At 35.5% G+C, this 15,290-nt stretch overlaps 3 protein-coding genes across 3 annotated transcripts; all 3 read right to left on the bottom strand.

Annotated features, from left to right (window-relative positions):
- Nucleotides 1-17: 17 nt before the first annotated feature.
- On the bottom strand, nt 18-4,989 carry LOC114525306 (U3 small nucleolar RNA-associated protein 18 homolog). The gene is made up of 13 exons (XM_028546564.1): nt 4,572-4,989; nt 4,246-4,331; nt 3,956-4,051; nt 3,670-3,874; nt 3,493-3,576; nt 2,935-3,106; nt 2,673-2,773; nt 2,508-2,598; nt 2,039-2,162; nt 1,635-1,757; nt 1,461-1,509; nt 746-885; nt 18-436 (listed from the first exon to the last, which is right to left on the bottom strand). Exons 1-13 carry the CDS (start codon nt 4,737-4,739, stop codon nt 412-414), a joined length of 1,464 nt encoding a protein of 487 aa, XP_028402365.1. The 5' UTR covers nt 4,740-4,989; the 3' UTR covers nt 18-411.
- A 1,000-nt stretch (nt 4,990-5,989) lies between these two features.
- LOC114527936 (F-box/LRR-repeat protein 2-like) lies at nt 5,990-7,629 on the bottom strand. The gene is made up of 3 exons (XM_028549633.1): nt 6,880-7,629; nt 6,499-6,717; nt 5,990-6,122 (listed from the first exon to the last, which is right to left on the bottom strand). The coding sequence occupies exons 1-3, from the start codon at nt 7,581-7,583 to the stop codon at nt 6,092-6,094; spliced, it is 954 nt and encodes a 317-aa protein (XP_028405434.1). The 5' UTR covers nt 7,584-7,629; the 3' UTR covers nt 5,990-6,091.
- A 376-nt stretch (nt 7,630-8,005) lies between these two features.
- LOC114528858 (97 kDa heat shock protein-like) lies at nt 8,006-15,177 on the bottom strand. Its single transcript, XM_028550580.1, has 20 exons — nt 14,935-15,177; nt 14,642-14,699; nt 14,339-14,485; nt 13,717-13,839; nt 13,472-13,571; nt 13,096-13,229; nt 12,877-12,960; nt 12,335-12,495; nt 11,582-11,658; nt 11,216-11,367; nt 10,982-11,088; nt 10,744-10,865; nt 10,414-10,655; nt 10,236-10,295; nt 9,815-10,048; nt 9,557-9,682; nt 9,373-9,480; nt 9,057-9,176; nt 8,800-8,961; nt 8,006-8,550 (listed from the first exon to the last, which is right to left on the bottom strand). The coding sequence occupies exons 1-20, from the start codon at nt 15,039-15,041 to the stop codon at nt 8,341-8,343; spliced, it is 2,634 nt and encodes an 877-aa protein (XP_028406381.1). The 5' UTR covers nt 15,042-15,177; the 3' UTR covers nt 8,006-8,340.
- Between the last annotated feature and the right edge of the window lie 113 nt (nt 15,178-15,290).

A 15,290-nucleotide genomic window follows, 5' to 3' on the forward strand; every position in this document is an offset into this window, starting at 1 on the left:
ACGATGTAACCCTGCATGAGGTACATGATCAATTTAATGAAGCTGAAATGCAATTCCAACATAGCCCAACTCCCATCCAATAGCAGCACTTTCTATTAGACATTTCTGTTTAGTGTATTAAAAAAACAATCCCTTTCTCAGAACGAACGCTTAAAATTAGCGATTTTCAAGAGCGTTCCAGAGCGTTTTAAAGAGCCTTTAGACTACAGTTTGTTGAAGCTGATAACTTCTCAGCTTGTTTCATACAGACGATGGCACTCCTCATTGTCGTATCCGCATGTGCCATAAGACGCTTTTATTTGTTGGCCATCACCAAATCCCGATTTTACTTTATCCTCTTTTTTGGGTGGCTCCTGGGGAATATTTGTCTCAAAAATCTGGCCTCAATTTCATCTGATCCCTTGCTCTGAACTAGGCGTCCATATAATGATTTAGTCTATATCAAATGGAATAGAATCAAAACACAAGGTTAATAATTCCAATCCCTGATTTCTAGTGAAAGTAAATTGGGTCATGCAAAGCTGGAGTTTAATCTAATGTAAGTGCAAAATGCTGCGTTCTTCATAGTATAATCAAGCAAATAACAAGCCCAAGTATAATCTGCAGTGTATGTCAGTGAGCCATACGGTCCCAGGACAGAAGCATTGCTGCGAGGCTCCTTACAACATTGCTGCAAGGGTCTTTACTGTAAGCCTGCATGGCTTTTGATATAGGTTAAATTGGTTGGTTGTACTATGGAGAGTACCTGAAAAGCAACGCTCGACCACGATCATTTCCAATTGCAATATAACCGCTTCTTGGTGAAAAGTCAAATGTCTCAACATATCGTAATGGAGTGTTTGACGTTGGCCAGTTGGAAAACACACTTAGCGATGGTACATGAAGCTATTAATGATAGAGAAAATTCCTTTACCAGTATTTTCGTGTCTTCCTGCGAAATATTTTTAAAACAGAACGAGAACATAACAGGGCTTACTGCAGTACGCACTAGGGCGCTTACCATTATACGGTAAAAACGGTCAGACTGGTCCTGTTAAATTTTAGTACAGAAAGATTACTGGTATTTTAGAGTACTTCAAGAACTCGGCATTCGAGTACACTATATCGTTATTCACATCTGCCTATAGCACAGGAAATGCAGTTTTACCGCTTTATTTTAAACGAAGTACGGTGTTTCAATTCAAATGATGACCGGTTTGACCACTTTGGCCGGTAAAAAGAAAGTGCCCCTACTACATTAGTTAAAAAAAGGATGTCCGTCATATTCGCTGGTGAAACTACGTACAGGAAACCAAGGGAAAATGTACTGTACTTTAATTTTGATGACGAATTCGAGAGAAATTTTTGAACAAATTTTCAATCTTTGAATCACTTTATGCTCTTTCACAGTATATCTGGCAGTTTACGGATCTTTACTCGCTTCGCTACTCTTGAAAAAAACCCTATAAATTTAAACGTACCAGTCTGAAGGCATTCTTAATAGATCTTGACGACATTCCCAGGATTTCACTGCAAGAAAATGATACTGTTTAATATCAACCTTTTCACGCAGTATTTCTTAGGAGAAAACATAAAAGTTCCAATGTTCCATGCATTTACGTTCATTTGAGGTAATTTTAACATAGCTATTGCACCTTGTACTATTGAACTTCAGTTTACTGATCTGGGTTGTCAGATTCATCACTGTTTTTATAGGTTTTGGGAACTCTTTGTCAAAACATTGTTTGTCATATATATTCACAACTCCAGAATCAGACCTAAAAAAAAGAAAATATACATTTTACGGTAAATATTTTGAATATTTCAAAATAATTGAAAACACTCATATTCACCCCCGGTTATAAAGCCATGGCTCTATAATAATTAATTAATTATTCATCTTTTTATTTGTTTTCATTTGTACACCTTTTAATTTGATATTCAGTTACCAAAAAATTTGACAGGCAAAATGATTGTTTGAAGTTGGCCGAAGACATTCATTGTCATCAAAAATTGAAACCAATTATGATTAAAGATCAGACTATTAGTATGAACCTACCCACAAGCAATATATTGACCATTTGGTGATACAGCAAGGGCAGTCGATATTATGCAACCTTCATCTTTGAATTTATGAAGACATCTCCTAGACTTCATATCCCAAATGTACACCTCACCATCACCTGTGCAAAAGGGATGATATATACAAAGTAAAATAATTAAAGGTTTTGAAGCTTTAAGTGCAACAGGCATTAGAGATCTATAGAATTTAATATTTACACCTTGATCTGTGGTATACATAAAAATTATTAGAAATACATGGAGACGATCATATTCATAAATGTTCACAGAGGTAATTACTTTAACTTGCATACAGTTTGTGGTTTTTTTAGTCAGGTCTGCAAGATGTCCCCTATATATGATAATACGACTGAGACTGACTTTACTAAAACTTATACCAATATACTTGATACAAATGAAGCCAAATTACAAGAAACGTAGCTAATACCATACCCAGGTATACTTACCACCAGCAGTTATCATTTGTTTTCCATCTGCAAAAAATGCAATTGTAGTCACAGAGCCATTCATCTTGAGGTCCGCTATCCACTGCTTTGTCTAAAAAATTATTATACCAATATAAATATCAATTTTTATCTGTATTTTCTTCAATAAGTTTACTGCATGCTTACCTTGCTGGACAACAAGTAAATATAACCATTCTTTCCAGGAAACACTAAATATTTTCCATCTGGGGATGCAATGAAATTTGAAAAATGTTTCTCCTCCTTCCCTATTAATAAAATACATTTATTTAAAGCTAACATTATTTTAAATATTATAGCAAATATGCAAAACCAAAATGTTTACCATCAATAGGCAAACAAAATAGAAATATGGTCATAAAATATTTCTGTCCTTTCTAACCTTTCTAATAAATAGACATATATATACCTCTTATTTCTGGAATTCTAGTCACCCTTCCATTCACCATATCATAGCAATAAAAATGTTTCCTTTTTGAAGCAAGAATGACTTGCTTGCCACTTTCAATAAAATGGGCAGTATGAATAGGAAAACCATTTAAATGTATTGTTTGGAGATTAGCATTGGCTTTTCCATCCACCTGTTAAATGTTACTAACATAATTTAGATTACATATATATAACCAACCAAGAGCCTGTTCATATGAGATGGGCTGAGCTGGCCCACTTTATATTTTCATACGAGCCTGTAAAAGGCGAGATCTCTCACTGCTGGAGGTTGCAGCAGATTTTTTTATGTAAAGTAACAGTATACATATAAGGTTATCATTTTCCACAATGTCTAGACCTCTGCTGATGAGGTTACAGTTGGTTACAGTATATTAAAAAACCTTCAACCTTTCAAAAACTCCATACCCAGGCATTTTTAAAATAAGTAAACATGATGCAAAATGAGTTGCTGAACCTTTTTCAAAGAAGAATATTGTAAAAATGAATACACTTGCATGTTGAATTCACTATAACATACCTGAAATATATTCAATTTATTATTCAATCCAGCAACAAGTATAATTTTTGAACTTGGATGAAACTCCACACATTTAACAACAGCCTAGAAAACAAAATTTAGTAACATGTCAGGTTTGAACTAACTGTAGAAGACAGATCCATGATGATTTTTCTATTGTGCACTTGCATGACTTACATCAAAAGGTTTGGAGCAGTTAGCATCCTTAACCTTCCCAATCTCAATTATTCCTTTTGGAAGATGCTCTGTGCTCTTTGAAATCAAATATCCTGCATGCTGGAGTATCTCGTTTTCGTCCTGGCTATCTTCCTGATCTCCTGACTGTTTAGCGCTTGTTAATGTTTGACTTGGCCATGCTGGAGCACCATAGATTTTTTTAAATCTGAAAAAAAAACATTTACTGTTATACAACCAGTACTAATGACACTTTAGAATATGCCAGATGTAAAATCTAAGGACTAACTGTGTTTCTAATTTCTTCTTTAATGTTTCACCAGAAATAGTATCATCATCTCCATCTTTAAATTTCTTTAATCGGTTTGCTGAAGATATGTCAACCCTGAAAAGAAAGAATAAAGTAGGCATACTGGAATGGTTTTATAGAACAATGATTAGAAGAGGCATTCATAGACCTCATAGAAGACACTGCTGCAAAGTGGTGACTGCAGATGAAATGTTTACACTGACTGTATTTGACATATTACGTAAATCAAAATTGGGAAACAAGGTTGAATTCTGATTGAATCTTAGTACCTGACATTAGAATCATCTTCATCAACCCATGCAGGTGTTTTCTCTTCCAGAATATGTCCTTCTTGATTTAAATTATACAGTTTCTCCTACAATATTGTGCTATAATTTACTCTAACATATTATACCAGTCACATGAATGTAAAAAATCACCCTCACATTCACTACAATAGGAGAGCATGATTTAATAAATTATGCTGTATGTTTATATAATTTATAGTCTGTCAGTCAAACCTACCAGTTTCAAATGTCAACTTTATATTTATAATTTATTGCAAGCTAAAAGCGTTCGTTGTACTCCGTTTTATACAACACGGATTATGACGTACCTGTATATCGTTATCAAGATGGTGTTGGTAGCCAAATACAAGATTTTCTAAATCATCATCGTCCTCACAACGTTCGGTGGTGAGACGGCCATGCTTCTTGGCTACAGCCTCAACAGCCTCTTCGTGATCAGAACTCCCGAGCTCTCTTTTAACCTTCCTACGTAACATCTGATGAAGTTATGTTGTTACAGAAAATCATCCATTCTCTTTGCAAAGTTCTGCTTAAATAAGTTTAAAATCAAGTGAAAAATTGAGCACATGGACAGTATTCTCTGATTTTCTTTTCCAAACAATGAAAACAGCTTGCAGTAGGCAAAGTCATGTAACATGAACTATTGTGGATCATGATTGTTTAACTGCTCTCCTTCCACCCCCCTGTGATCAAAGTTTCAATATTACGCCGGCTGTATGTAATAATAAAAACTCTCAAACAATCTGTCTTGTTTGGTTTACTTTCTAACAACTATTTCTCAACCTGTTTTGGATAAATTTCACTTTGAGGTGCCATCAATAATATTAATAATCAGGGCAGAACTAGGTGGTAGCACTTGCAGGTCATTGTCAACTATCCCCCCTTTTTATAAGAGGCAAAGGATGCCCTCTCAAATTTCAATGTAGAGCATTGCATGCAATTCTCTTAAGAAGATGCCTTAAATATGGGCCATGGCTCCTGAAGAGAGCGGAAACACCAAGGGATGACTGCTGAGCACGCAAGGAAGCATTAGCGTATTTAGCGCCACGCCAGCAAAAGAAGGCCGTGGTCTGCGAATTGGACAATTTTTTTTCGTGTCGCGGTGCACCCTCTTGCTATACGTAGAGCACAGTTTGGTTACCTCAACTAAACCGTCGGTTTAGTGTGATAAGGTGCAGACATTATGGATGGTCAGGTGCAGGCAATGCATGCTCACGTGATGCATACCTGAATCCAAATGACTGGTAGTAGTGCCAGTGTCGCGGTCATGTCTGCACCTAACTACCCATACGGGTAAGTATAGTGACATTCGAGATCAATTTACACCTCAAAAACTGATCAAATGCTCTCTTGACTTTATGAATTATGCTTTCTCTGGATGTGTTGCAAGTGCCACGTATTCGCCGTTAAAACTTGGCCATCTTTGCTTTGAGTCCCCCCCAGTTAAGATAGTCATGCTATGCCCCTGTAAATCTGTGACACGGTTTTCAACTCATTACGGAAATAATGTAATATTACCTACAAATAGTTACAAATTATCAAATGTCAAGTAATATTTGCTACAGATTATCAATTGTAAACTCAACATATAGTTTCAACCTATTTTACAGCATTACCATAATAATCTAAAATAGATATAGAAGTATTTTGCTCTGCAATGTTGATTATTATCTCATCTATAATAGAATTACAGTTACATAAATCTAGATAACATAAGCGAGGAAGCCTCTGTGGTATCTCTTTAAATGGTTCCCCAGTAAGTTCGTGAACGCCAGTTAATATAAGTTTTTGGATGTTACGACAACAATAAACAATGTTCTTTAAGCCTTCATCTGTAATATACCAGCACCATGAAAGGTCTAATGAGGTTAAATGTGGAGAACTGCAGGAAATAATAAAAAGTGAAATTGTATAAAGCTACAAACTTACAACAAAATCTTAATCCATTGCATCTCAAAAGAAAAAGGGAGCAAAAACCGAATTTCAACATTTTACGCAGTTTTTTTTCATATAACTAACAGAGTCTCTGGCAGAGAGTAATATGTTGTACATATGCTTCCAAGTAAAATACATTCAACTACATATGTTAACTGGGCAAATAATCTTTCATGCAACCATTCTTAAGGGGGGTTCAACTGTTGGTAAATGAACCCGGTTATGTTATGTTCAGTTATGCAAGACCTGTTCATAAAAACTTTAATTACCAAATTTCATTTTTAATGACTAATGACTTACGATTGTGTTATCCAAAAGACCGCTTCATCATTCAAAGCTTGGCAATCATAAAAGTCCAGGTGATACAATCCTTTACAAAGGTTTTTAAATAGAAAAATAATTCCGTCTTCTGAAAAATTCTTTCCCTTTCTTAAAGCTAGTGAAGTAAGGCCTGGCATCTCGGCAATTATTCTCAATGTCACATCTGTTAACTGTTCACAGAATGATATTTTTAAAACTCTAAAATACAAGACATGAAGTAAATTAATTAATTTAAAAGATATATGCAGTATATAATTTTTGTGGCTCTGTGTGGAAGTGTGGAGATTTCCTATGTTAACTGATGTGTGTCAAAATTTTCGCTCATGTGGATGAACAAGTATTTGGTTACCGCGTACATACTTAATATTATGACAACATTGTAGCAGCCTCAATCCGTCATCTGTCAAATTTTCCCCATCTAGCCATAGATGTTCAAGTGAATGTTGACAATTATGCAACAAATGTTCTACAGCTTCATCGCTGATCCATTGAACACCATCAATATTCAGATCCCTGAGACTCCATTGACTTATCATAATCACAAACTCATCGGTCAGGTTGTTGCAGTAAGATATATTGAGTTTTGTTATATTCATTTGGTTATTAAGAATAGGAAAACAATCATTTGTAATGTTGCACTCTTCCAAGTTTAAACTATGTATATTGCGGCAAGAATCAGAAAATATCCTTAAAACACTTTTATCAACCTGACTGCAAAATGCAAGCGACAGTTCATTAAGGTTTGGTATCAGAGATGGGAACTTCCAAGATAAATCATCTTCGTGTGTAATGTCAAAGCGGTCCAGCGAAAGATATTTAAGAGCTGACTCATCAAAACAAAATAGACGGCGTACTATGTCATAAATTGAATGATTTTTCAATTCTTGAACGTCGTCTGATGTCAACCTGGCCCACAGGTTTCTATCATATGAAATATTACACCATCTACGGCAAACAAGTCTTATTGTACACATCAACTTCTTTACAGTGAAATAAAAGAATATCTTTACCAAAAGCTCGTCAGGTAAGTGGTTTATAGTATCTTCTTCTTCGTAACTTTCCATTTAAAATTCTACATCGACACTCGATATAAAATGTACGAGAGCTTTTACTAGCCATATTGTTTATATTTATGAAATCTATCGTTTAAACGAAGTATACCAAACTTTTAGAGTATTGCCGCACAACAACAAACACGGAGGCTCGGATGGTATTGGGGGTTAGGAAATCGGCGCAGTGGGACCAAAATTTATACCAGGGGTGTGAAGTCTAACTAGATTTGAGCAGCTTTGGTTAAAAAATTTGCATCTATGGTCCATTATATGGCCACACTGAACTGGCGTATCTATTGAAATGAGGTGCGTTGGGGCCCCCTACGATGTGTTTTAAGGTGTTTTCTACCTTTGAGTATGTATAAAGTCGATCTTTGCCACGCAGTAGTAAGCACTGCTCCACTCACACTAAATCGGAATCAGTGAAGTTGTTTAATAACAGTGATTTCGCTATATGCGATAAAAATTCTTATTTGTTCTAAATTACATGCATGTAAATTAAAAGTATTGCCATAATTCACGTATTTAATAGTTCTTAAATTCTGGTATCATTCGATTCATTCGGTGTATTTTTCAAAATTTTGTATCTTCAAGAAAATATCTAGCAGACGTTCAAACAGAGGCAATGGTCAAGGTTGACCGTTAACACGACAGCGTCTAATTTGTGAAGCACGATATCAAAATGCAAATAAGCGCATGGCGGGCAAAGCAGAGAATAATATTCACATTACACTAACGCAAGCTTCTTGTTTTCGACAGATCACGGTATTCAGTCAACGTCCATTTCATTATTTTGTGGATTTTCGTCTTTTACTTCACTGTCATTATTTTCCTCAGCCTCAGGTTTATCTTCAATCGTTTCATCGTTGTTATCCTCCTTCTCTTCCTTCTTCTCGTCTTTCTTCTCGTCCTTAGGTGGCTCTTCCTTTGGTTTAGGTTTTGGTTTATTCATAATAGGTGTGTACAAACTTTCAAATTTCTACACAATGTTAACAAACAATACATTAAAAAAGAGAGTACTGTGTTTTATACAAACAGTACATTAAAAAAGAGTGTCACAAATAAATTATTCAGGATGAAAGGAAAACGGTCATGACATTCTGTAAGAGCGACCCAATACAAGTCGCCAAAAAGGTTTTTGTACGACGGTGTACTGCAGTCTCTCCAGTGTACAGGTAGCCACATGAACAATTCGTAAATATTAACCGACTACAACAAATTCATGAACCTTTTTCTCCTCTTGTATTGCAGCTGTTAATACAGCAGGTGTTTCATGAGGTTCTTGCTTGTTAACTTTATTCCAGACTTCATCCAACCATTTTTGCTTCTCTGAAACAGCATCTTCGACTTTCTTAATTTCATTAGCTTCCAAGTGATCATATTTCTCATCCTGATTCACAGAGTTAGAAAAGAGTACCACAAATTCAGCAAGATTCTAATATTGATATTTCATTGATCATTACGATAATCATCACAAACACGAACCTTTTGTTTGTAAAGATCCAAAAACTTTAGACACAATTGAATCTCGTGTCCGAAAGACTCCAATGCTTGAGGCCTGGTTTTTGCTTCATCAAACCGTAGATTTATAGGATCACCAATTTTCTAAAATTGATACAAGATTTTTTATTCAAGATTTTTTGTGCCGTCATAATTTATCATTACCAATATTTTCCAGCCTAATGTTCATCATGCATAGCTCCAAATTTTGCAAACAGTACACTCCAATACGGAGACGTGACACTCAAATACGGAGACAACGACGTCTCGTTACGAAATCATTACGAATGACTAGCCGTACTTTTAGTGAATCTAATTTTCCTTGATAAACGCTCTTTATTTGGTCTTCCCCTTCATCGTATAACCATTCTTCGGCGTCATCCAATTTCGTTACAAACGATCCCCTGTCCTGGAAAAAGTAAACAAAGAGATCAAACTAAAAGTTTAAGAGAGGGTAAGAGAGCATCACAAAACAATGACTTTACCTCATCAGTGACAAATGTCTCATATTCACTATATAATTTACTTCGTGTCTGAAGAACATATTCCTCCAGTGCATTCATTGCATGTATACGGTCATTTTCTTGTCGGTCACGGGATATTAATTCATTCTAAAGAATGCAAAGCAATTGCAATCAAGAGACCAATCGATAACTGATACAATAATTTACAATTACACCTAATAATGGCAAACACTATACAGTGCATGGCGAAGACGAAGCCGATTAACAAATAACAATCACCTCCCGCTCAACAACTTTGTTCAAATCAACTTGTGACAGAGATGATACGAAATGTTCAACTTGAAGATCGACTGTTTTTGTCGTTGGCTTCTTTTTCTTTGAAGATTTGGGTTCTTCTTGTTTCTTAGGCGTCTCTTGCTTTTCTGCGCCATTTGTAGCTTGTTCTGTGGTGTTCTCCGACATAGGTTCACCTTGATCAGTGTTGTCAGTATTAGGAGCAGGATCTTTTAACCCCTGAGAGGAAATATTATCAAAATATTCAAAATGTGAATTTCAAGACCAGTATCATGCACCTGTTGGTGGCAACACGAGAATTGCAAAAGCAAATATTCCTGTGAAAACAGAATATATCCTAATGCATTAAAAAATCTGAAGTGAATAAGTGATACTGTAGTTCAGGTTTAAATCGTTTCAAGTGTACCTCGTCTGTATCCATAGGTTGTCGTGTATCCTCCTTTTTCACATCAGGTTCATCTTCACCCTAAATTATCAAAAGCAGCAAATGAAGCGATGGAACATCGCCGTACGCTAATCATCAAGTGGTAGTTTTCTGGTGATAATCAACACAGGTACACACGTGAAGTAAACTAGCGCGCTACCTGTGGTCCATTTTTCACACCATCTTCTGCTGCATCGGTGACATTCTTCTCAGGATTCTCAGTTTCCGCCACAGGCTGTGTTTCCATCGGTTCACAAGCAGCTTCGTCGTCGGATGGAATCTTTTCAATCATTTGCGCCTTAGATACGTAGAAGATACCATGAATATCCATACGAATCTTTACTTTGATCTTTGAAGATTCACCATCCTTTGTTGGAGTCACATTTTTGACTGAAAATCGACCTTAAGGCAAGTAAAACAAAATAATTTTCACCGCTAAAATATTCGCTTGAAAAAAACAAATGATTTTGAAGAAAAAATCGAAATATACCTATTAGTGCCGGAGAGTTTTCACGTAAGTAAAATGCACTCAAATCAAAAGCTTCTCTTCTATAAAATGTTAGTTGCTTAAGGAAAGGAAAAGCGTGGCCATCATCGCAAACGTCCATTGACCTGAAACAAAAATAATCCTTTCAATGCGTGTCATCATTGTATGATGGAGTGTGTCAATGAAAATAGACAACAGAATTAAATGGAAACGGTTAATATATGGCAATGTGGCTATTTACCCAGAATCTTCTCCTCCAACTGAGTCCCACGTGAGTTTGATTGGATAGGAGGAAACATCCTGTACGTTGAAATCTCGTACACGGAATGCCGGCGATAACATTGCACACTATGAAATAAAATATACAATACAAGTTATTTGACAACCCGAGCACTATTCGAATTTATAACATTGTTACGACATGACGTTATATAAAGTGAGCATTTCGTGAGAGGAAAATTGTGAAACAAATAACCTGCAAGGAACATCCTCTGGACACGGCTTCATCTGTATTCAAAGTTGTACTAGTTTCTTTGTTGAAAACGTCACGAATGCGATTCTTAACAGCGGGTATTCGGCTTGATCCACCGACGATCTCCACAGCATCCACATCTTCTTTCTTTAATCCTTTTAATGACATAAACACAAATTAACACTGGTATTTCTAAGTCGAGATTGCCTTGGTCATCGTGGACTGTCCTCATTAGCAATATTCTATTACATCAACCAGCTTGACATGATCATGGCGACAACATGGAACAAGGGCATTATACTTCAGTTGTTTCTGAAGATCAGTCATCACTGTCATCTAATATCGATTTAACACCAATTTAAAACAAACCTGAACGCTGGAGCAACTGTTTTAAACAATTTTCTACTCTTATGAATAACGGTTTACACATTTCTTCAAACGTTTCTCTAAAAATTGACACAAGTTCATACATTAAGAGAATTATTCTGGCGTGAAAACATTAAGCATAATTTATTGTCAAGTTTGGAGTTTTTTCTTTTTCAAATAACAGTCTTAAAAAGTCACTTTTCTTGTCATGCGATTTGAAAGCTTCTGGTTTAGAGCTTATATATGTAGACGGCGAAGGTGGCCGCGCGTGATCGACATACAGCTACTGTACAATGCAACGTTCGCTGGACCGCATTGACCGGTCTGTTCGTCCATTGCAACGTCCGGTGGCTCAGATTGACTATAACTATACTGTATGAAAGTCCGTTTCACGCTTATGTGCGATTTTCTCTTTTGGTAGATGCATGTGAACGAGTGAATTAGTTACGAATGTGAAATAGAAGCTCGTACACATCAGAGCATTAGAAACTTATTACTCGTTGACATCTATCAAAAGAAGAAAATCGCAGCAAAAATCCGAAGTGTAAACGGGCCTTGAGCCCTTGACGGTTCCAAGAGGTCTATATACAGTAGCTATTTAACTTAGTATATACTTAATTGCAGATTCAATTTTGGAATTTGCAAGGTAAGGATAGTACTTGAATAAGCATGAATACTAGGAATTGTTGGCGAATACCATACCCGAGATAAACCGACAGTTTATCCCAAGAGATTAAAAACACATGTCATGTTTACCGTTTCATCCTTCCAACGACATCTTTATCATCAACAAAATTATCAATAGCCATGGGTATTTCAACAGAATTAGAACTCATCACTTTCTTTAACTTCTCACACTCCGCTTCAAGTCTCAGATATGCTTTTTTGTTCCCCTTTACGTCAATTTTATAACGGGTCTGAAGAGAAATCGATCCGTTTTGGATAAAATATTTCGTTTCTAGGGTAAATTACCACTGTGGTGAAGAAAAATATTTGCATGCAAAAACTAGGCATTTCCATTTAAGGGCTTTCATCTCCAAGAAATGTAACACAGACTGTCAACTTGACATAAGTTAGCATCAAATGTGGTATAACAACTGCCTAAAATAGACAAAACACTTCTCGAGTTAGTATGATACTTACTCCCCTGACGAAGGCCCTCCGGTTGAAACATCGAGAAGTGTTTTTGTCTATCTTAGGCAGTTGTTATATACCACATTTGATGCTAAGTTATACAAAATGTAGTAAAATAGTTTTATATAACCAGCCCCAGAGCACTAAAATATGTAGATAGTTACCTTAAAATCATCACAAAAGTGTTCCACCAGTTTTTCATCAAAATCACGTCCACCGAGACTAGAATCCGACGCTGTAGATAGAATCTGTATGGAAAAGATTTTGAATATGGTCCAATTTAACTGAATGCAAGTATATGTTATAACAAAATGCAAGTATATGTTTATATGTTTCTAAATCATATACCAGTATCTAGAGTCTAGACATTTGAATATTGCCACCTTAAGTTTTCCTTTATTAAAAGCTGCAATTGATGTCTGCAACGAGGCATGGCCAAAATCAATAAATGCAACATTTCTTGACTTAGCATTCTCCTCAGGAAGATCTTGTTTATATATACCATACGCCAAAGCAACTGAAAATCAGAATTTCACATTTCAATACATGTACATACAAAATCATACCTAAAGCTGACACATTTATGTCATGTTTCTCTTCATTTATATCTTCTTTATATTTAATAATTCATATCAAACTGAGCCTAACTGCTTTCTGAGATTACATTAAATATCAGTGTACATAGTAACAGAGGCACTAATTTTGGATCCACTTAATGCAGACTAGTTCCTTTTATAAAATGTAATACACACAATATACCTGCTGTTGTATCATTCATTATTCTCAGACAGTTTAAACTTGCTGTATGGGCTGCATCAAGCATCGCCCTTCTTTGCTGATCTGTGTAGTAACATGGAACCTAAAACAAGAAGCAAAGTCATTCTTGAAGTAAAATATCTAATTAAAACATATTATATTTGGTGGGTACAGTAACTGCAATTTCACCTTACCAATGCTAACTTGTAATTACAGTAATCATAGCCTGCCTACATGTGTACCCTTACCGATATTACACAATCTGCAACTTTAGTAGAGATAACATTTTCTGCTGTTGTTTTAAGATAAGTTAACAACATTGCCATGACTTGCTCCGGGCTAAATATGGATTCCTGCCCTAGACATTGGACCTATATATCATAAATAGTAAGACTTAATTATATACATTTTCAGTATTAATATTTTTGCTTAATTAAAAAGGATAATGCTTTATGTACATGGTATGCATACTGAAACTAAGGGAAAAACAAAAAAGATACTTTCTTATTGATGCCAATAATGATCATGTTATGTTCATAATGATTCATGACTTGGTTCACGTTAATTGGAGATTTTCTATGATTCAGTGTTGGTGGGCAAATATAAAGAAAACAAAGCTCTTTGTGTGTCAATAACCAATACGATTGGCCATCACTGATTCACAATTAATGTGAAGCAGATATAGATATATTTCTCTTTAAACATATTTAGATGTGGGGTTAGAAAGACAGATACAGTACATTATACCACAGTAAATGAAAGTTATGTACCACATATGTATTGTGGTATCAAGTTTCAATTTACTTTGATCATTTTCATACTTCTAAGAAGAATATTTCACTTTTACTTTCATTCCAAGAATTCACTTACTTTGATTCCAATCTTTCCATCAGGTTGTTCAACAATGGTGTAGGGAATCATCCTTGTTTTCAGTTCATGCTGTATATCTGCATCAGAAAATTTCTTCCCAATCAATCTCTTGAACTGACTCACAGTATTCCTCACATTTGTTCGTTCCTGGTGATAGATAATATTCGGTATCCTTAGTTTTAAATTGAAAGTAAAAAAATACAACCCAAAGAAAGTTATAAGCTATATATACATATATACATACCAAACTATATAATTTTTAATTATGACTTTATTGGACAAGCTGTTCAAGATGTTCATTACCTGGTTTTTAGCAGAAACTCCCAAATAGCGCTGCTTTTCACCAAAAGATACATAAGAACTGAAAGCATGGAGAGTACAAGCTAAAGTGAGTTAAGTCAGTGTACAAGACTGTATTTTCATGATTTTTAAAAAAATTTGTGCCACCTGTATTAAATATTGAGGCCTATACATATTGATTTCCCTCTTACTGGCAAAACAACAAACCCATTCAATATCTCCATAAAAATTACATACATACATGTCCAACTACAAAAATATAAAACTGTATATCACACAAAAAAATTAAATCTTACGGTGTCCGCCTATCACTGTATTCATTAGCTATAGTTTCAATTCCACCACCTCTCGCCACCGCGATAAAACAAGACTGGTTCCCAACATCAAAACCCACTACGGACATCTCTTATATAACTTTTGGTAAGCGTATTTACTGGGTTTTTAAAGAAACTCTTCAAAGCACGTGTCAGTCAACTGATATTTCAAAATTTTAAACTTTCAATATGGCAGGCAACTGAGGCAAGTTTAAATAAGAGGAAGATGTTGCAGCGGTCTCGTACCCAGGCCAGCGAAAGGTCAGTGACCCAGGCACAATACAGATTATATAGACCCTTAATTCGATAATTAAGTCAAAACATTTAGAACCATTTCA

The sequence above is a fragment of the Dendronephthya gigantea genome, unplaced genomic scaffold (genome assembly GCF_004324835.1).
Source record: "Dendronephthya gigantea isolate DGI-Jeju-01 unplaced genomic scaffold, DenGig_1.0 000001F, whole genome shotgun sequence".
Taxonomy (NCBI): Eukaryota; Metazoa; Cnidaria; class Anthozoa; order Malacalcyonacea; family Nephtheidae; genus Dendronephthya; species Dendronephthya gigantea.

Excerpts from the sequence above, each read along its gene's own strand:
- LOC114527936 (XM_028549633.1), bottom strand. The coding sequence starts at position 7,583 with ATGGAAAGTTACGAAGAAGAAGATACTATAAACCACTTACCTGACGAG. Across the intron at positions 6,718-6,879 it reads CAATGTTGTCATAATATTAA|AGTTTTAAAAATATCATTCT; the intron begins GTATGTACGCGG and ends CTTGTATTTTAG. Across the intron at positions 6,123-6,498 it reads GTCTTTTGGATAACACAATC|ACCTTTCATGGTGCTGGTAT; the intron begins GTAAGTCATTAG and ends TAACCTCATTAG.
- LOC114528858 (XM_028550580.1), bottom strand. The coding sequence starts at position 15,041 with ATGTCCGTAGTGGGTTTTGATGTTGGGAACCAGTCTTGTTTTATCGCG. Across the intron at positions 12,496-12,876 it reads ACTTTTGTGATGATTTTAAG|ACCCGTTATAAAATTGACGT; the intron begins GTAACTATCTAC and ends ATTTCTCTTCAG. Across the intron at positions 10,296-10,413 it reads GTGTGAAAAATGGACCACAG|GGTGAAGATGAACCTGATGT; the intron begins GTAGCGCGCTAG and ends TTGATAATTTAG.
- LOC114525306 (XM_028546564.1), bottom strand. The coding sequence starts at position 4,739 with ATGTTACGTAGGAAGGTTAAAAGAGAGCTCGGGAGTTCTGATCACGAA. Across the intron at positions 4,052-4,245 it reads GAAGATGATTCTAATGTCAG|GGTTGACATATCTTCAGCAA; the intron begins GTACTAAGATTC and ends CTTTCTTTTCAG. Across the intron at positions 2,774-2,934 it reads TAGAATTCCAGAAATAAGAG|GGAAGGAGGAGAAACATTTT; the intron begins GTATATATATGT and ends TTTTATTAATAG.